The sequence below is a fragment of the Myxocyprinus asiaticus genome, chromosome 33 (assembly GCF_019703515.2).
Source record: "Myxocyprinus asiaticus isolate MX2 ecotype Aquarium Trade chromosome 33, UBuf_Myxa_2, whole genome shotgun sequence".
In the NCBI taxonomy this organism is placed as follows: Eukaryota; Metazoa; Chordata; class Actinopteri; order Cypriniformes; family Catostomidae; genus Myxocyprinus; species Myxocyprinus asiaticus.
Window position 1 is genome coordinate 8,274,071 of NC_059376.1, and position 21,598 is coordinate 8,295,668.

General features: G+C 38.2%; 1 protein-coding gene across 3 annotated transcripts in view; it reads right to left on the bottom strand.

Annotated features, from left to right (window-relative positions):
* Positions 1–14,534, bottom strand: part of LOC127424672 (WD repeat-containing protein WRAP73-like) — a 31,349-nt gene extending 16,815 nt beyond the window's left edge. The window contains exons 1-6 of one of the 3 annotated variants that reach the window (XM_051670045.1): positions 14,401–14,463; positions 13,823–14,063; positions 12,055–12,146; positions 11,353–11,505; positions 10,431–10,547; positions 5,830–5,902 (exon numbers count right to left, since the gene is read on the bottom strand). In XM_051670045.1, coding sequence (XP_051526005.1) covers positions 5,830–5,902; positions 10,431–10,547; positions 11,353–11,505; positions 12,055–12,123 — 412 coding nt within the window. In that variant the 5' untranslated portion in view covers positions 12,124–12,146; positions 13,823–14,063; positions 14,401–14,463. Of the gene's footprint in view, positions 1–5,829; positions 5,903–10,430; positions 10,548–11,352; positions 11,506–12,054; positions 12,150–13,822; positions 14,064–14,400 lie in introns of all 3 variants that reach the window. The other 2 variants (XM_051670044.1, XM_051670043.1) reach the window with 2 other exon arrangements.
* Between the last annotated feature and the right edge of the window lie 7,064 nt (positions 14,535–21,598).

The window sequence follows — 21,598 nt, forward strand, 5'->3', positions numbered from 1 at the left end:
GTCAATGAAGAATGGCCAGACTGGTTCAAGCTGACAGAAAAGCTATGGTAACTCAGATAACCCCTCTGTACAATTGTAGTAAGCAGAATAGCATCTCAGAATACACAACATGACGAAACTTGAGGCAGACGGGCTACAACAGCAGAAGACCACGTTGGGCACTTTATTAGGACCATAGCGTTCCTAATAAAGTGCTCGGTGAGTGTATGTTGCATAGGTGGTGCCCCAGGTCACACCCACCGGTCACGTTATAATTTTGGACATGGCAGTAAGAACGGTGTTAAAAGCTGGTGCGAAGTGTTCTGGCAAGTTTGTGCTGGCAAGCTGTTTCCAACCGCCGCAATGTGTCTCTGGCCAGATTTTGTTCGAAATGACGTCACACCCATTCTTCGATTTTGTCAGAAGTACACTGGCACCTTAAAGTCAGTTATATAATGAATTGAACTGCGACCCAAAAAGTTGAACCAAACTGCAGACAATAAATAACTAAGAAAGGCTTATAATTCACTGTGTTACACAGACAACACATGTTCAGATCGAAGCACCTTTTAACACAAGTTTTCCATTAGATGATCTGATGGTTACAGCTCAATCTATGAATGGCAGGAGTGACAGACAGCTGAATCCACACAGGGCTGACCAAAGAATGAGTGCTGTGCTCCAGTGCAGTGATCTATGGCAGTAATGTCTTTTCTGAATTTAATGTCATGTGAAGCGTAACTTCTCTTTATGTTGATAAGGGGGTTATGAGGACTACGTGCCATTTACCACAGCTTTCTGTGACAGCGAATGCCTGGCTAGACTTCCAGGGAAAGTATCTATGACCATGTCATTAGGTCTCCTCTCCCAAACACAAAAACACTTGTGACTGCATATCAATTGAATTCTATATTAAAAATCTAATTTAGAGTTTCGTGACTTTTAGTCCACGTGTACTAGTTTTGAGGTCATCTATATTTCTCTTCTGGAAAAATTGTCAAAAATTATTGATGACTTATTGTTTGCTTACTCTAATGTTAATTTAAAATGCTGTGGTGCCAACCAGGGTTTCTGCATGCCACGCCTCCACAACAGTCTACTGCAACGGATAGGATATATTCCTTTCTTTTCCTGCTGTGATTGGGATCGCGATGAAGGAATACCGCCGACGAAATTAACTTTTCGCCATGGGTAAAACAAATAAACCGCAATTGGAGTCTTCAGGAGGAGCTCTGTTCCCCAACGTCGCACACTGCTGCCATCTTTACTCTGTCTCACATCATCCAGATAAAGGTAAATTGGGGGTTGGTCTACAGACGTCGCCATCTTTGTTTTGGTCAATCGAAATTACTGAATGAATGGGGATCTGAAGTATGAATAATAAGGTGGTTTGAATTGGCTGTATATCTGAATGATGTTGTTGTTGTTGTTGTTGAATAATCGTCACAGAGACTGTTTACAGAGTAATTATGGAGTAATAAGATAAAGGAATAAACATGATTTAAATGGTAGATGATTATTATAGGTGAGGAGTGATGAATCCAAGATAGATGAGAGATGAAGTTTATTAATTTATAACGATATCGTCACACTCCCCCCTTCTTAAGCAAAGCTGGCTAGTATGGGGAAGGCATAAAACTAAATCTCTTGAATGTCTTTCTCAGTGAATCCAAGAAACTCTTCCTCGTCACTGCCCTCATTAAACATTTTTAGCATACAATGTCATTGTTGGGCCTCAAGTTCCTATGCAGAGGGAAAGCAAGGTTTCAGTCTGGAGACGTGTACCACACTTAAGTCTTCTCCACTTTCCTCCAAAACAATTTCATAGTTGAGGGGTCCTAACTTCTGGACTATCCGGTAGGGCCCTTGCCATTTTGGAGCAATTTCTGTGGAAAAATACTTCTCTGCCTTGGAGTAAGGGTGAGTGCACATCCAGATTCCGTCATTCTCCTCAAACACAACTTCTCTCCAGTTTTTGTCATAGTTCCGTTTTTGACATTGACAAGCTGTATTTAGTCTTTTCTCAACATACTTCATCTGATTTAATTCTGTCATTTTATCATAGCAAGGATCCTCAGGAGAAACATCTCATTGTTGCAACAACACATCCATGGGCCCTCTGAGTGAGTGATTGATATTTAACTTGGTAGAATTAAGTGCAAACATCTGGTAGGAGCTTGTCCCAGTGTTTATGGTTGTCACTGACATAAGAGGCCACCAGTATTTTGAGTGTACAGTTAATCCTCTCAGTGAGATTCGTCTGCAGATCATATGCAGTTGTCATTTTTTGTCCTATGCTCCACTTTGTACAGAGTTTCTGGAACACGGAGGAGACAAACTGTGATCCTCGATCAGTCAAGATGTAATCTGGGACACCCCATCGAGTGAGTATTTCTCTGATGAGTACCTGTGAGACCATATCAGCTGTGGCTTTTCATAGACCGAAGAGCTCCACTCATCGAGAATAGTAATCCACAAATACACATTCCAAGATGAGCTCCCGGGGAATGGACCCATCAAGTCTACTCCCAGCATCTCCCATGGTTGTTGTACAATGGTTTGTTCCAGTGTGCCAGGCAGCCGACAGCATTCAGGCTTGTAACACTGACAAATGTGACAGGTTTTTACAAACTCCTTGACATCTTGGTATAGATTAGGCCACTACACCAAAGCTTGTAATCTTTTGAAGGTTTTAAATCTGCCAAGATGTCCAGCTAGAGGGTCTTCGTAAAGGGACTGGAGGAGTTGAGGTCGGACAGTTTTTGGTATGTACACTTGGTACACAATTTTGTGTTGAAACTGGACAACTCTGTAGACTCTGTCCTCTCATATAGAGAATTTGGTGGAAGAAAGGACAGTGATTTCTCTTGATTTCATTATGTCATCATACAGGTGCCAGATGTCTGGGTCAGCCTGCTGTACCTTCCAGATGTCATAATCAGTGATTGGCAGAACTTCTGTTTTTTCTGGTTTCACCTTCGACTTCAGGGATAACATGTTGGAACATGTCAGTAGGTCAGGATTATTGATGTCCACATGTGCTCTGGACAAGGCAACTGGAACAGTGTTGTATTTCCCTTTTCTGTACTCCACTGTAAAGTTGAATTCCTGGGGTCGAAGTGCCCACCAAATTAAGCGGGTGTTAGGTTTCTGAGTTTTGAAGACCCACATCAAGGAAGAATGATCAGTGACCACAGCAAAGAATTTTTCTTCCAGGTAGTATCTCCATTTTTCCAGGGCCCACACAACTACCAAACATTCTTGCTCGGTAGTGGTGTAATTTCTCTCTGCTGGATTCAAGGTACGACAAGGACTTCCTCGGTGCCCAGTCCCGTTTGCTGCACCAGGACAGCTCCTAAGGTCAACCTCACTTGCATCAGTGTAGACAACGAAGGGCAGATTGAGGTTAGGATTTCCCAGCACATGTGAAGACACAAGGAGCTATTTTAGGGTTTGAAAGGAGGCTTGATACTGGGGGAGTCCAAAGGAATTTAGCACCTTTCCTTTTTAAGGCACTAAAGGGTTCCGCCATTTGAGAAAAGTGGGGGACTAACCGATGATACCATCCAGCCATGCCTAAAAACCTCTGGACTTCCTTAATGTTCTTTGGCACAGGGAATTCCTGGACCACTCTAGTTTTCTCTGGGTCTGCCTCAATTCCTTTAGCAGTCACAATGTGGCCAAGAAACTTCAAGGAAGTATGGAAGAAATGCGTTTTCTTCATATTAAGTCAGGTTGGCCTCTTTCAATTTGTCCAAAACAGCCTGGATGTCCTGGAAGTGCTGTTCCCATGATGGAGAGTAGATAATTATGTCGTCAAAATAGACTAAACATTTCTTTCCTTGCAGCTCTCCCAAGACTCTTTCTTTGAGCCGCTGGTTGATAGCTGGGGCATTTTTGAGAAGAAAGGCCATGATTTTATAATGTAATAGTTCTTGACTGCATATGGCCATTTGTCTTGACTGTCTTCTTCCAGTCGAACCTGCCAATAGCCACTATTAAGGTCCAAGGTGGAAAACACAACAGCACCACTCAAGGATTCTAACATTTCTTGGATGGTAGGAAGGGGATGGGCGACTGACTGGGAGACTGAATTTACCTTTCGGTAGTCTACACAGAAATGGTAACCACCAGTTTTCTTTGAAATTAGTACCACTAGGAAGGCCCATGCTGACGAGGAAGTCTCGATGACATCAGCAGCTAACATCTCATAAATGATAACCTTCTGTTTTGTAGGAGAGATGCTGTAAGGTTTTTGTTTTATAGGAGCATCTTGAGTGACATAAATTTGGTGTGTCAAAACACTTGTTTGGCCCAAAACATCTGTACAGACATCAGAGTTCTGTTTGAGTTGTATTAAAAGAAGTTCCTTTCCTCTCTCATCTAGGTAGGTGTTTTGGCATGCTAACTGCAGATGGTCTGGTTCTCTCTTCATAGTACCGGGGGAAGAGCAGAAAAGAGAGCAAGATGTGAGGAATAATTCCAGTCATGGATTTGAGCTCCACTTTTTAGAAAATAATATCTTTGATCAGTCTGAAACCAGTAACCATTTTTCCTGATATCCATTTGCAGACCACTGAAGAAAAGATCATCTAAACCAAATACAAAAGGAAAAGCAAGCATCTGTTTGGCAAGGACAGCTACAAAAGGAAAAGCAAGCATCTGTGGGGCAAGGACAGCTACAGGTATGATGATTGTTAGAGTTTGCAATGTAATTTGTACTTCACTCCATCCTAATGGTTTCAGCTACATAAATGGGACCCTCAGTCCAGGGTTTGAGCTCTTCAGTATGATGGCCAATTATTAGCCACAATTTCTCATTCAGCAGTGTATACGAGGATCCTGTGTCTGCCAAGAGTCAATGTTTACAGGATCAATCAACTGCTGAGGTAGAGTTTGAGGGAAAGGATGAGCAGGTAAACACACAGACTGCCTGTGAGTGACAGTGATAGTGGTAGGATGGTTGCCTTTAGCAGAATCTGAACTTTGTTGGCCTTGTGAGGATTTATAGTTTTTGTTCTTAACAGCACCACTCTGAGGACAAGAAGCTGGAGAGTGAGGGCCCTTTCACCTCCAACAGAAGGGAGTTTTAGTGGAGTCTTGTGGTAACTGAGCTAGTACTGGGTTATTCGACTGAATAGGAGCAGCGCTGGTTACTCTGGGTTTCCAATAGGGTTTTTTCCGTTGTTCATATTGTAACTGGATTTCCCTGTCCTTTTCCAGCTGTTGCCCAAGACGGACTAAACCATCCACAGTAGTAACTCCATTGCTTCGAAGCTAACTTGCCAGCTGAGGATTGATGTTCTTCAATATCAGCTTATAACTCTTTTTTCACTATACATCTTGCCATTGCAGTCTCTAGGCATGATCATTATTTCAAACTCGATTACACTTCCTAGTGCTTGATGAATGTGCAGAGTGCTAGATGGCACTAGAAAGTGTAATTGAGCTTGAAATCATGATCGTCAAGGAGACTGCTGTCAAGATGTACAGTGAAAAAGGAGTTACATTTTGGTCTGTTCTCACCCAAAACAACTGGATCGCTTCAGAAGACATTGATTTAACCCACTGAATATGTTTATGCTGACTTGATCTGCTTTTCTGAGCTTTAAACGTCTGTTCACAATTCACTTGCATTGTATGGACCTACAGATCTGAGATATTCTACTAAAAATCTTCATTTGTGTTCTGCAGAAGAAAGTCATACACATCTGGGATGAGCATGAGGGTGAGTAAATGAGAGAATTTTCATTTTTGGGTGAACTATCCCTTTAAGTTTCAGATTGGATCAGTTCATACCTTTGAATGCTTTTAGATACTGACAGTCTACATTCACTCACATGCACTCACCTTTCTGGCAGGCTTTAGGATACTTGATGTAGGATACAGATTTTGTGCAGAGGGACCAGATGGTTACTCTTAACTGTTAAGATAATACACAAAAATGGTTAAGGAAATGTTGACTTAAAAGTTTACTATTCACATTCCCAAATTTTTTTACTCCAAGCAGCCTCAGTGTCCAAGACAATATTTGACAGCCCGTCCCCCAAGAAACTAGGAATGTCAATAATTAATCGTAATTTTTGATTCAAGAAGTTTCAGGAAGTTAATGTAGGCCTACATCTTGATTTTTACCAGTTTTGGCATTTCCATTTACGTAGTTAGATTATTTGATATAACTCATTTAAGTAATTTTGAGTCACCTTGTGGCACCCTAAGATGTTTTTTGAGGTCCCCTGCTTGAGAACGACTGCCTTAATGGAGTCAATTCCAACAGCATTCACAAGTCTTGTAACGTTGGGGTGTGTGAGCAGGTTTAAATGCCAGGAAATCCATCAGACAACTTGCAGACAAATAAAACTTACCATTTGCACAAACAGTTGACAGTATATCATGACAATATGGATACTGATGTACCTTTATCCTCAGGAAGAGGGAAACAAGAAACTATTTTTACCCAGTTGGTAAAAATCTTGTTGCTATGGGAACAAAATCTATTTAAGCCCTCATCACACGACAAAAATAATAGCCAAAATATTTCATTGTTTCACTCAATAAAATTAAAACAGCAATTCTGTAAAATGTTAATGAACTTTTCAAACATTTTAATAATATAAACATATTACTTTGCATGTTCAGTCTAAACTTTCACCAATTAGTTTAAACATGAGCTCGCAAATCCCAGTGATAAACGTAACAAATTAGGAAGCCCCAAAAACCCCTCAACAACAAAATAACAGTAAAACAAAGCTAAATATGTATGCGTTGAGTATGATTAACTTTCATCCCTTGGATAAAGTATTGATAATGTTGACAAGATTTTGACAAGGACGCAGCAAGTGAGGACAACTGAGTGATCATGTCACACTGCTTTAGAACACTTCACACCAAGTGGAAAACAGGGAACCATGCCAAAAGATGGCACATGAGTACAGAAGGACCAAAATAACAAGCAGCATCTTGCCCCCACTTTGCTTGCTTATGATGAGGTGAAAAGACGTGCTGAAATCTTGCAGACTGAAACTTTTACTTGTCATTTAATAACATTCTCTCAATACAGACCTTTCTAATAAAACTCTGGAAATCTGATGATTCTGTGAGGCAATAAATTAAGTTTATTTCTCATGTGCAACACAAAAAGAGATGTTATGCAGGCTTTTAGCCTCAGTCAGCATTTACTTTCATTGCATGGAGAGAGAAAAAAAAAGATGCATTGAAAGTGAATGGTGACTGAGGCTAACATACTGCCTAATATCTCCTTTTGTGTTCCACTGTAGAAAGAAACTCATATGAGTTTGGGACAACACGAGGGTGAGTAAATGCTGACAGAATTTTCATTGTTTGGATGAAATATCTACAACATATGAACTACTTACAAAGTACTTTAAGTAAACACATTAATATGCGTGTTGTTATAGGGCAGGCCTAAAATGCAACTCTTTACCCCTCTCAAATGGTCATTGGCCTGAAAATTGTTGAAGACCCCTGGTATAGTCCTGGTATCACTTTGTATCCTCTAGGTGGCATACTAGATCAAGGGACTGACATGGGTTGTGTGTGTGATTTCAGCCCTGTCCAATTTTCAAATGTGCAGCCATAAATATGTATTTTAGGTAATATAGAGGTTCATAATAATAGTCCTTAAAAACCCTGATAAGATGCTTCTCCTCCAACTATAAATGAACATACTTCAAAGCCATTGTAAAATAGCCAATATATACACACAAGTGACTGCACATCAGTAGATTTCTACTGTATATTAATACATCAGGTTGCTAAGTTACCATAAAGAGTATAGACCATTTCAAGGACTATTCACTGGTTTAAGGAAGTGACGTCTTTGGCCCTTGAGCATTTCCTGCTAGTTGTCGAACCCATTCAAAACAACAGCGGGAGGTACTTCATTCATAGTGACTTTTAACACGATAGATGTTAATAGTGTTTGACGATTGTCATAAAATCACATTATTAAAATGTGGACCGGTGTTGTTCGGAGGCTGGATGCCCCCTGGATGCCTGGAACTAACGGAAATTAAAGTATTAAGATTAACGAAAGAGCAACCACAGATGGACTGCAGCAATGAATCGAGACGGCTGGATAACAGTATGTGCAGTACTAACAACTGTAGCACATGTCTTATCTCTGGTAGGTGAATGACATTTATGCAAACTAATTGTAAGTTTGAGAGGAAAAGCTCTAAAAGTGACTATAGATCGCTCCCATTATAACGAATTAAGCTGCGCAAATCATTTACATTTAGTCATTTAGCAGACGCTTTTATCCGAAACGATTATCGAACTTAGCAGTATCGAACTGCTAAGTTCTCAGAGTAGCTGGAGTTGTATAGAAGCTAGCGCAGAAGAACGAGACAAGAAAAGCATTTTTATAGTTAAAAAAAGAAATCCTTACCTTGACCACAGTTCGCACAGACAGTTTTATTGAACATCTTCATTGATTAGAATAAGAGCGATCCAAAATCCCCGATCTTTCCGCTGAGGAAATAATTTTGAGCATCTAAACTACAACAAAATCGCCTCTCTCACATAGACGCTCATTATCAACAAAACGCGAGTCACTTCAGGGAAACGACTGATGTTCTTTGAGAAAATATGTTAACTCAGAGCCTTTATTAAAGGATCCAGTAATGACGCTGGAAACACTTCAGGGTCAGACGCATTTTAATTCCTTTGTTATTGTTTACATTAACATCCTTAAAGGTGCTGTAAGCGATTTTTTTCATGGAAAGGTATGCAAAAACTGTTCCTACTCCCTTAAAGATATTAATGAAATAGGTGTCCTGAGATATCTCACCGGTCTCTGTGACAGAAGACTTGTAGACTTTGTAAACAGCAAACAAAAATGTGTCCGTGAACCACGGATATTGACACTTTTCACCTGTCAATCATTTTGCTTGTTCTCATAGTGTTGTATTTGAAGCAGATCATTGAGGCTATGATTCATAATGTTTGTCAGCTGAGGGCGCTATTGTACCACTGTTGAATTTGACAGCCACAGGAACAAACAACGCTGCTCTTTTGCTCGGATTTGGTCTCAAAATTATCTTTGGAGGGTGGGGTTTTGGAATGAGGGGGCGTGGCTAATGCACAGAACTTAGCCTGTTCTGACTAGCAATGTCTTTTCTAATTGATTGAATTAACTGTTTTCCTGATGCAGACGATCAAAAATCCCTAAAATCCCATATTTTTACACTGATGGATTGTTGAAATGAGCCAACAGAATTCAAACTCCAACTGTCAAAAAAATTCTAATGTAAACAAACCTACATAAGACCTATCTGTCTGTCTGTCCATCCATCCATCTTCAAACTTCAATTTTTTAAAACCAGTTTAATCTTTCAGACAAGGCTTTGTCAAGCCAACATCAAAACTGACTTGACAAACTTCACCTATCTAGTTAGAGATACCTATTTTAGGACACTGCCGTTGCTGATGTTTTTGTAAAGTAATAAGTTCCTCAAGGCTGTACACTACACATATTTTGCCATGTACACATGGTAAAGGTACAGTAACGAACAGCTTTATGTGGCTTATTTTTTTCGTAAACACTGGATGCCTTTAAAACTGATAATGCTCTGTAATTTATCTAAACCTTTAACTGAGTTTTTCAAGTGGAAGAACAGTGAAATGTCGAGCATTCATTCAACCTCAGACATTCTAGTCTAACACCGTCTACTACGGGCACGACGTGCCATAACGGCTTGAGGCTGTCTACAATGGACGCGATGAAGTGAACGTTCTAAGCCATTTATTTGTCTTGTTGGCAGGAGTAGCGCCTGTGTGTGGAACGGGACATCCGTTTACTGTTGCCGTGTCACAATGGACACTTCCAGTGTAGAAAGCTTCATTGATTATAATGGGATCTATATGCTTTTGACGTGAGGCGAAGCTCTCTTCCGGTGTAGACAGGGTGAAAGAGCAAGAATTCCACTGACAGACAGACAGTTCATTCCACGTGTATAGAGAACACACACACAGCTGTCCTGCATCTCAGCACCTGTCAGTAATTCTTGGAATCAAGTTCAGGTGACAGACAACTACTGTGGCACTCAGCTCAAGTGTAGACAGACAGAGGAGCAGACAGAAAACAGAGAGATTTACATAATACATGAAACAAGTTCCATGATTTCGTTTGGACTATGGTAGTACCATCATTGAAATACTGATTGGAGTACCATATATATATACTGTGGTACAAGAACATGGGAATCATTCAGTGTATATCAGAGGTACATTCATCAAATTACCATGGCATTAACATCTGATCACTGTATCATGGTACCACCAGAGTACTTTTCTGAACTCTACAATGTCACAAAATGTATCATTTGAGAGTTATGAGACAGAACTCAGCCCCGTCTGGTTTTTTCAGGTTTTATTTATGGGTAGCAACAGTTGATACAATACAGGATAGACTCCCCCTACATACTTACATGGAACTCAGTGGTGTTGAGTATGTGACGTCCATCAGGACTCCAGCGTGATGAAACTAGTCCAATCGAACCCTCGTCTATCTTACAATGCCAGTCTGGCTGTTCTAGAGACCACACCTGAAAGTGAATAAACAGCAACACACAAACAGTTTCTTTAATTACAAACATATTTGACCCCAGTGGCTTTCCAATGAATGGCTCAACACGAAAGACTGGTGCTGGCTTCCACTACAAAGGTAAGGTCCATTTAGTTCAACTAAACATGAGTTTTCATCTGTTTCTTATCAAACTGTCCATTAGAAATAAAACTACTGGTCTTACAGATAGTACTTTATACTTTAAAGTTATAAATAGTGGTGTTTGCTAAGGCAAGCATTGCGATTTCTATTGCTGATACTTAGGTTTAGGGATTTGAACAAACCCCTAAACCCTAAATATTAAACTTCAGCATGGAACTCTGCCCACAACGTAAATGCTCCAGACATGAATGATACCTCAAATAATGCAGTTGTTGAGAAGAGGTGTGCTATTACTTTTCTAAGCAATCGGACTTACTATTTTTGCCAGGCAGACAATAAATCAGGTGAAAATAATCACCTAGACTTGAAGAAGGGACCAGAATATTATTAAGACTTAGGCAAGTAAAAAAACCACCCAAAACACCCAAGCAAAAGGCATCAGGTTTTACATGGGCAAGCACATTTTCTGAGGAAAAATTTTAAAATCTAGATTTTATTAACCTAATGTAGGCAAAGTTACTTTTAAAGGGTTGGTGACTCAAAAAAAAAAAAAAAAAAACAATTCTGCAAATGTTTTTCAAACTATTTCAAAGCTTTTCAGGACCATCTGGGAAGGGGTTGAATTCCTTTGAACTGAAATCAGGTAAATGTGCATCATAAACACAATGAGCAACCTACAGTACCTGCACAAGTCCTCTCTTATACATGGCACAAAGGATGAAGAGAGAGTCAGAAGACCACTCCATGTGCATCACTTGATCCAGGCATGTATACAGGTGCACGATCTGAAGAGTGTTGATATCACGGACAACAAGGCGGTACTGAACACAGGTGGCCTATGGTTTAAGATCATATGGTATAATTAGGTAAAACAAAAGAACTGCGGTGGTCACTGGAAAGATCTATTTGCAATGTGCAATGCTGATCACAACAGACCATTTTCACAGACTGTGATGATGCATTTCCACCTTATTTAGCAGCAGAACGCTTGCAAACTTTTTATATTTTCAATTTTTAAATGATGCAGTGTAAATTTATAACAATATGCTTTGTGTTTTTTTATAGTTACCACAGCTGCGATGGGGTTTCTAATACAGCTACTGAGGGAGTGACAGTAAATTTGGCATCTTTCTCTCTTCTCACTGTCATAAACCAGCGCTCTTTTTATTTATTTGTCCTCTTGTGGAAAGTCGTGGAAATGTAAAAGTATGTTTTTTCTTTTGCTGTTAGAGCAAATGGCTAAGAAAAAATAAAATTGCTGTGGTCTCCCATTTACCACCAAAGCAGTTAACCCTGCTATAGTTTATTTCCATGTTCCAAAACCTGAAAATGAGAAAAAGGTTCATATGACGACATTGACGGCTGTGATAGAAACATGATCTTACCAAATATTTTCCATCTGGAGAAACTTTGCACAGTTGATTGGACTGCTTGAAGACCTCAGAGAAATTCATGCTACTGGAACCAACAGTAAGTCCTACTGGAAAAAACAGTAAATTTGGCGACTCTGTGATTGAAAGGACATTTTCAGGTTTATTTATTACATTGCAGATAATGTTTGAAAATATATTGACTATTTCATACTAGTGGTCAACCGATGTATCGCAACGGCTGATAAATCGGCCGATATTCGGAATTTTTTTAATTATCGCATCGGCAGATACATTTTCCCGTTTGGCCGATTTGTTTCTTGAGGGCGCTGAGAATTGGCTGCTTGCATGTGAAGTGACTGAGACATGTAAACGACCAGTCACGGTTCATTTTCTTGTTACGTGCCATCATGTTACTACAATAATAGACCGGTGTGCAACAGTCCCATTTAAACGGTCCGCATATCAGAGATACGCGCAACAGATGCGTTTCAGCTCATTAAGTGCTTGCCTGTTTCATTCTCCCTCTCTCTCCTCAACAGTTCCCTGTAACTTTGAACTGTCTTGTCTAATGAAAAAGGTAAATATCAATAAAACTAATATCATATACCATCTGCAAATATGCGCATATCTCATTTGTAATATGATGTAATAAACCAACCTCACACAACTTGAGCAGATCCAGTATCCTGAAGCATGTATTCTAACAGTCTCTCCTCAACAGTTCCCTGTAACTTAAAACAGATGTAATTCACGAAAATCCAGCATTTTCTTCCAGCCTAGCGCTCATCTAATATTTTCATCTGAAGCGCATATACTATCAAATATATAGCCAGAACAAATCTTCAGGATCAGGATCAAAATTCCTCTGATTCACAAATAATGACGGTCAGTCCGTGACAATCAAAGCAGGTGATCCAGGCCATTTAAACTGTCAGGAGATTGCTGCTCGTGCTGAATCCACATGAGTGCGTTAGTGCAACTTCAAAGTTAAAGCGCTTCACGTGCGCTATGAGTAAATGTCTTATTCACTATGCACTGTATGTGCAATTGGTTTGATTCATCATTTTTGAGAAAATGCAATTGTTAATGCGCACATGCCATCCATGGTTGCTGAACTACTGTGTGTACTGTTATTTCCCTCTTCCTATTATATTAACAATTTCTTCATGGGCAAATTATTAAAATTTTATGACTAAGCAGAAATCAGAAGAAACTGCTGATTTCTAAACTACAATTTAAAATACAATATAATTTTTTAAGATTCTTTTTTACAAAGTTAAAGTTTTGTGTGAAATTGAGTAAATATAGTGCTAAATAAGAGTTTATTCATTTTTTTAGCTATTTTATGTTTTTGTTATTTACTATAATAAATTATGTGATATATCGGCATTGTATCGGCCTATCAGCCACCATGCCCTCTGGATATCGGCATCGGCCATTAAAAAACCCTTATCGGTCAATCACTATTTCATACCTACTGTGGGTTTCTGTATATTTGATACATTGCATACTAAGTGCTGACAGGTCAAATACTAAAATTAAAGGTGCACTCAGTAGGCCTAATTGTTTGTCATCTTAAACTTACACTGACACCTGGAGGCGTGGATGCAGCATCATTCAAACTCAATAGTTTTGAGTTACAAATGCCATTGTAGAAATTCACTATTCACAGTCAGCTATGATTAATTTTTTCCATGCATGAAAGTGTCCAATAACAGGGCGATTACTGAAAGGGATAGTTCACCCCAAAAAAATGCAGATCCTCTCATCATTTACTCACCCTCATGCCATCCCAGATGTGTATGACTTCCTTTATTTTGATGAACACATGAAGATTTTTAGAAGAATATCTTAGCTCCTACGTACAAAGGCTGTGTCTGCTGTCTGCCTGCTTCAGCTTATGATGTACGAGGACAAAAACTGCCATACGCGCCAATCATGCGTCGGTCGTGCTCGAGCCACTCCGACCGAGATTCGAACCGTTGTCACTGGCATGTGAGGCGGGCGCGCTAACGAGGAGGCTAAAAGCAATTGTTTTTAACGTCATTCGCCAGTGCGCCTCTTGAGTCAAGGGGAGTGAGGTTTACATACAGCACAGCTACCTACCAGCTGGCTCCCGTTACACATCTCGGTTGGCAGATCATTGGGATTTGTGACACGGCCAAAATAAGTGTGATTCCAACATAATGATACACATATCATAACATTTTACATTACAATAATAAATAAATTCACCTTTATAGGACTTCGGAAACGTTAACGACTCCGAATCAGTTTGATTACTAAAGTGAGCACGCTGGTTGCATGTCTGATATCTGCGCTAACAAAATGCTGGGTGTATGCGTTTTAATAATTTACCTTTTGTTTAAGTACGCGTTGTTCAGAGGAGTTTATTGGTCGGTTACTAAGACCCTTGGAGCATCTAACAGAAAGTCATTCAAGAGTACCAACGGTCTCAACCAAATCTGTTGTTTCGGAACTGACGCGAACGCATACGTCATTTGTGTAGGGCTGAAAACCAATCAGCAACGTGCTTTCCTGTCGTCACATGGGAATTCTGGGAAATGGTGTTTTAATGTTCATTTTCCAGTATGCGCCAGAAATAACGTTCGCAAACGTTCTCTTGCTTTTGCCAAGTAATTTTATGACTTTTGCTTTCTACGAATGACTTATAGACGCATATGTATTTTTAAAGGATGTGTAAAACGTTTATTATGCTGTCAGGACGAGAAACAGGTCATATAAATCGTCGTCTGGGGCATGTGGTTTGGGAAAGTTTAAGTCTTTATACAGTCTGAGAAGATACATACATCATTTGTAATGTGTGAATTGAATTAATGGAAATTTCAAGCTCTAATCACATTTCAGCGAGCTCTTCATGTGGGATTAGTGTTTCCCGCTCGTGTGAGCCCTAACGGCGGCTAACGCCTCCTCCTGTCCCCCCCAATTCCCACAACCCAACCCTCCACAGCCAAGTGCACTCACACTCAGCCAGCCTATTTACCCTATACCTGCATAATCAGCCTCATCTGCCTCTCTCGTGGATCTTGCCTTTTATCTATAAGAAGTGATTCAAGCTGCAGTTTTGGTGTTAAATGGATTAATTAGCAGCCTATTTCCGCTCTAGTTTGCAAGGGTCAGTTTCAGGTTAAATAAACTGAGTTTGGGATCCAGGGACATCGTTATTCCAATTGAAGAGCATAACTTGTTTGGTAAGTAAATATGACATATCATAAATACTGTTTATGGTTAGTGTGGACACGTGACAGTCAGTGTAATATCATGTCACAATAAAAAAGACAGCATTAATAAAGCGTACTCTTGAAAATATTAAATGTTCACATTACTGAAGGTATGTTTCGAGCAGGGCAGCCTTTAACACAAACCCACCCACTAAATAGGCTATTATAGTAGTAAGCGCTCCTCATGTTTTCATCATCTATTCAAATAGCTTAAGATTCATTTTAACTTGGCGAACTCGGTGCATTGACATTTATTGAAGTTAATAATGGTAAAGATGTTTTCGTAAATGCAATCTACCTTCTTCGATTCATTTTTGCAAACGATTTATTTATTTTTAAATGTATTTTATCAGTTTATTTTTTTCTTTCAAATATGTACATAAAAACACAAGAAAGTGTGCGATTTTTTTTGTTTTGTTTTTTTGTTGCTGAAATAAATTGTTATACGGGTTTTTTATTTTTATTTTTCTGTTTTACAGAATCGATTATGTGTCCCGCAAAAGTGATGAGTGATCAGAGTTCACTATGATAATTGTCTGTCAGCAAGTACAGTAGGCTAACCCTCGTGTTAGATAAAAACAAGAACTGATGTACTTGAGCGCTTGTGCTTTTTCATTGAACTCCAATTGTATTAACCACCATCTATTTCCTGGTTTTCCATTTAAATTGATTTTCGTTCATTTTTGTTTAAAATTGGTTTAGGCCAACTTTTTTTGTGATAAGCTTTAGCCTGTTTAAATGATCTTATATATAGCCTATTTTTAACAACAGTTTTATCTATGTACGTCATTTATAGTAAATTCGGCTATAGCAAATACTACTCAGTAGTATAGATTAGCATATTTTCTACTAGTTTAAATGTAAAATGTTGTTTTTTTAATGTATAAATTGAAATTATATTTTTATATAGACTTATATTGACTAAAAATAAATAATGACATATTTCTAATGTATATAAAATGTAGGCTCTTATTTTTTTATTATTTTATTTTTATTTTATTTATTTCAATTTTGTAAAATATATTAGCTAATGTTTGGAAACGCCGTTTTTAACTTTATTATTATTATTATTATTATTATTCTTTTTAATGTGATTTATTTTATTTGCAGGTAAGTGTTGGGAGGTGAAATAAAGCCAGGGGGTGTGTGACGGCTTTTGTGTAATTCGTTGTCAAGGGTGCTGCTATCAGTGTAGTAGTGCGCTGTGTGGAGTTATGGTCGCTTAAAGGGCAATGTAGTCTTTAAATGCATTTTTTGTCAGACCTTTCATATGCCTTCGACCTAATTTGGTTTGGCAGATGTTATATATTAAAACCCGACCTTGAGTTAAAGAGTAGAGGAAGAATTTTGCACTTGTTTCTCCATGACGCACTACCTGTGAGTGACTTCTGTGGCGATGGATGAAACATTTTGGGGCTGTTACAAAAGATCAGTTTGAGCATCGGTAAGCTACAGCTTCATTAGTTGTAAAATAGAATGATGAAAACGAAGGCCTTTGTCAAGTGATAATTCAATTCTCCACCTGAATCCCCCAATGTCTCTGTATAATTGCTGCCAGAGCTTTAACTTCTCTCATGGTAGCAGCTACCACGGGAATATAGGTCAAATTTAGTAAATACGCTGTTGCTGCGTATATAAAGTAGCCTATATAGTATACTAAAAACTTGATATTTATGTGATAAACGCACACATCGGCCCTCCATTTTCAGTTCGTTGGATTTTTGTATAGGCTAGTTGTTTTTCACGCACTAATGTTGCATTTCAATTTTAATTAAATTAAGATTGGATTAAATCTCAAGGCATTTTAGTGGAGAAGGTTGTTTGAAGGTGCCACAATAAATTTTGTTTTAATAATTTCTTTTTTCATTTTTGGTGAACATGCAGTGGTTCCTGAACTACTTTGTTCAATTTTAGTACTATACTATAAGTTGTCTTATTTACAAATGAAGGCCGTCTTTGGCACGCGGCGTTACCTAGGGAACAGACGCGACGCGCACATTGCGCACTGGTAAATATGCGTTATATATCTGAACGCACTTTTTTAATAAGGAAAATTTTTCTTATCTAAGTTTTATTTGGAAAATTTTGTATTTTATTTAATTGATAAAATAGGCAAATATTTAAAATGTGGGTTTTTGTGTCGTTGATCTTTATAAATAAATAGGCCTTTATATATAGACTATATACCCAGAGTGTATATTGCCATTTTTTTGTGTCAGGGACAATGCTTTAAAATAAGTTGATTTTTGTTCCTGAGTTAAAATGAGTATTGTCTCCCGGGCTTTTTTCAACCTACGAGAAAACAACCCTAATATGATATTAGGCCTATCAATAGCTCTGTGAAATTCATGTTCTTTAAATTTATGGAGTTTTCAATAAGAACTTAATATAAGTTAAAATAAACAGTGCAATTTAAATGGTATCCACAATATGAAGGGTGTAAACACTATTTTACAGTAATAATGAAAATAAAAAATAAATAAATAAAGACTTTTAACATAGGCAGTTAAAATGAGGATCTTCGTGTCTTGGACCTTTTGCTTCTTTTTTTTTTTTTTTTTCTTTAACACAAAAATAGCTTCAAATGCGCGTAAGGTTGTGCAAAACATGACCAATGTTAATAAAGTGTTAACATAACCTGACTTCCACAGCTTATCATAGATCCATGATTGTCCATGGAGTTTGAGTATTTTGGTTTGGTTGCGCCTCCTATGTTATATTTTGGTCCACAACTACAAAACACACACTTTCTCAGTTGATTTGATCTGGTCTGGGTAGGATACACTTTTATAGCCCTCGTTCTCTGTGAGTAATATGATGTAGGAAGTGGCCTTTGTGGTCTGTAGCGAGATGTCACAGTGGAACAGTGCCAAGCAGGTTTGGGCATGTCAAGTCTGGCATATTTATTATGAATCTCTGCATCCGGCCTCAAAATCTGCTGTGATTTAGTCTTCAGAAGATGCATTGGGCAGCAAGGTGGAAATTACTTTTAAAACAAATTCTTTGTGTTCTAGTTTTACACAATCATGCAGTTTAAGATGTGTAATATTTATTGTTGTATAGAGCAGCTATAGATGTTCAAAATGTTCATCAATAATGTACTTCCTCCATCCATTATACATTTATTCAGGGTTAATAGTGCAATTCATTCACTTGGAACCACATTTTAGGCTATTTATCCTTATTTAATGACAAATTTACTCACAATCTATTTTAAAAGGATATTTCATCCAAAAGTTCCGTAACCATTTACTTACCCATGTGTCTTTCTATACTGCATGACTTTGCTTTTCCGTGGCACACAGATGTTTTGCAGAATATCCAAGCATCACTTTTCTGTGCAACAAGTGTGGAGTGGATGCTTTCAAGCTCTATAAAGGACAAAAGTACCATAATATTAGTCCAAAACTCATGCATTATATTGTATATTTAGCAAGTTATGGTTATTGGTCAGCAGTTGTATATATATACTGTTTGCCACTGATTGCAATGGATCATTTTACTGCCATGGGGGTGTTTTTGTTTTATGCATGTACCTCATGTAACTCTTGTTTGGTTTATGATTTGCAGTGTCATCTATCCAGTGGTGGATTATCTAACATCCAAGATGTCACAGTCATCCACCGCTGATGAGGGTACAACCTTTGAACACTTGTGGAGTACCCTGTGAGTTTATTTACCTGCATTTGCATCCATTTATTGATCTGAATATCATGCATTTTGAATTTTAAGCATGAGAATCTAGTGCAAATGAATGAAACCACCTTGCAGTTGGATGCTTGAAATGTCATGTCAATTGTCAATAATGTCTCTGATATCAGCAGTCAAGAATGTAAACCAAATATTCAAGATTGGGTTAATTTGAATATTCAAATATTCAAATAAAAGATATATAGCAAATCTTTTCCATGAGCTTTTAATGTGGAGCTGTAATGCACGGTATCTCTTTCTACAGTGAGCCCGACAGCACATATTTTGAGCTTCCTCAGACAGGACACTCAGGGGACAGGGTGGCTTCTAGTAGCCAGCCCAGCAACCGCGCTGAAGTCTGCATGGACGTCTACCACATGAGAGACATGGACGACAATGTCATGGTAAGAGGCAGATATGAAACTCCCTAAAAGACAGATTTGTGTCAACCAAATCATTGAAAAACGCTTGCAAACAGAATGCATTTGTAATTGCAAAACAAAATGCAATCTCAATCTAATTTTAGTCCAAGAGAAGTGAATGCAGCTTTACAGAAGAATTGGGTCACATTATTGTGTTCTGCTTCTAATTCAGCGTTAATAGCCACAAGTCCGAACAAAAATCAACCAGTAATACTTAAATTAGTTTAGTTGGTTGGTTTTCCCTCCTTGTCCGTCAGGATACCCTCCTCAGCTCCTGGTTTCCCTCTGCTGTGCTGTTTTTCCCTCCCTTTGGGCTCTGTAGTGGGCCAGAGGACATGAGTGGAGGGTGTAGTGGGAGGTTGTGATGCCTTAATTAGAGAGAAAAGCCAAGCCAGGAACATGACACCTGCTGCTGCCTCCCATCTGGGGCACACGCTCCAGGAAACAGAGAGAGGGACAGAGATACAGAGAGGTGGATGGAAGGATGAGAATGGGATAGTGGGGTAAAACAAACAAACACATGCCTCAGTCACTTTACACCCCAAAATATAGAAATATATGCATAAAGAAATTAATTTATTGACTGTTTTTAGGAGCATTAAGATTGAAACTGCACGTAATTTTATGACAATTAAAGGAATATTCTGGGTTCAGTACAAGTTAGTCTCAATCGACAGCATTTGTGGCATAATGTTGATTACCACAAAAATTTAGACTTGCCCCTCCTTTTCTTTAAAAAAAGCAAACATCGAGGTTATAGTGAAGCACTTACAATGGAAGTGAATGGGGACAATTTGTTAAGGATTTAAAGGCAAACATTTGTAGATTATAAGTTTTGCACTTGCATTCATTCTTCTGAGTCACTCAGGATTCGAACTCGCGACTCCAGGGGTGGAGATTTTTGCTTTTTAAAGAAAAGGAGTGAAGAAACAAAATGAATTTTGTGGTAATCAGAATTATGCAACAAGTGCTGTCGATTGAGTTTGGCTTGTATTTAACCCAGAATATTCCTTTAGGCAGCCCCCCACCCCATCCTCCCAAATTCTCATTACCATAATGAGCCAGGATGTTTTACTTTTTAGCCACTTTTTATAACATTTTAGTATTTAAAAATGGTGGGGGTGTGGGGGGGGTGGGTCTTTTAAGAAAAAAAAATTTAGTTTTCATTATTCTTCATGATAATGATGATTCTCATCAAATTCACATTACTGTATTACATAATTTTTTTTTTTTTACCATATAAAGGAAACTATTCAGTGTTTCTTTTTTTTTTTTTAATAAATAAGCATATTTTAAAGGCAGTACAATGAAGTCTTTATGATATTCTAATCCATCTAAGCTCATTTTAAAGGAAGTCTATGGGTTTTGGTTGCTAGGGTGCACAAAATTGTTGCTAGATTGTGCCTAAGTGTTGTCCAGCATGATATTTAAAGACTCCTTGTTGGTCTGAGTCAAATAAACCAAACTTTAAATCTCTACGATGTTGTGGTGCAGAGATATGTGCTTTGCTATATGGTTGCTAAGGTAAATCCATCTGGTTGCTAGGCAGTTTCCAGGATGATATTAAAAATGCTGCTTGCTGGACTGGTTACAACAAATACTACCATCTTGTACAAATACGATTTGAATAATATATAAAACAATTTTTTTTTCAAATACAGGTATGAAAATTACATTTATTTTTTATTTATTTATTTATTTATTTATTTTGTATTATTATTATTATTATTATATATTTTTTTACTTTGAATTGTCATGAAAATAATGGTACAATGCCGTTATTGACGTTTCTTTCTGCAAAACTTGATCTCTTTTGTATTTCTTTGTATTTTTGGGTGAAATTTGACCCAGACATCTTCTTAACAGGTTTTGTGAGATTCACCCAATTTGCTAAATCAAAACTGCTGTGAAATTTTGTCTAAAAGAAGTCATTATATCATTTTGTGCATTTCTTGGCAATCTGTCTGTATTTTGACCTTCTGCCTCTGCTGTGAATACACTATCTGTTTTAGGACACATGGATTTTCTCTGTATTGAAATGTTTTGGCTGTTTAGAATTGGACATGCGTTTTCAAGAACGTATTGATTTTCAAGTGTTTGCTTGTCTTTCTCTAAGGATCTCCTACCAGTTACGTGCACTGATCTGAAATGACCTGACTTTCAGGGAAAATTGCTCAAACCATTTGGTCATCCCCTATTTTT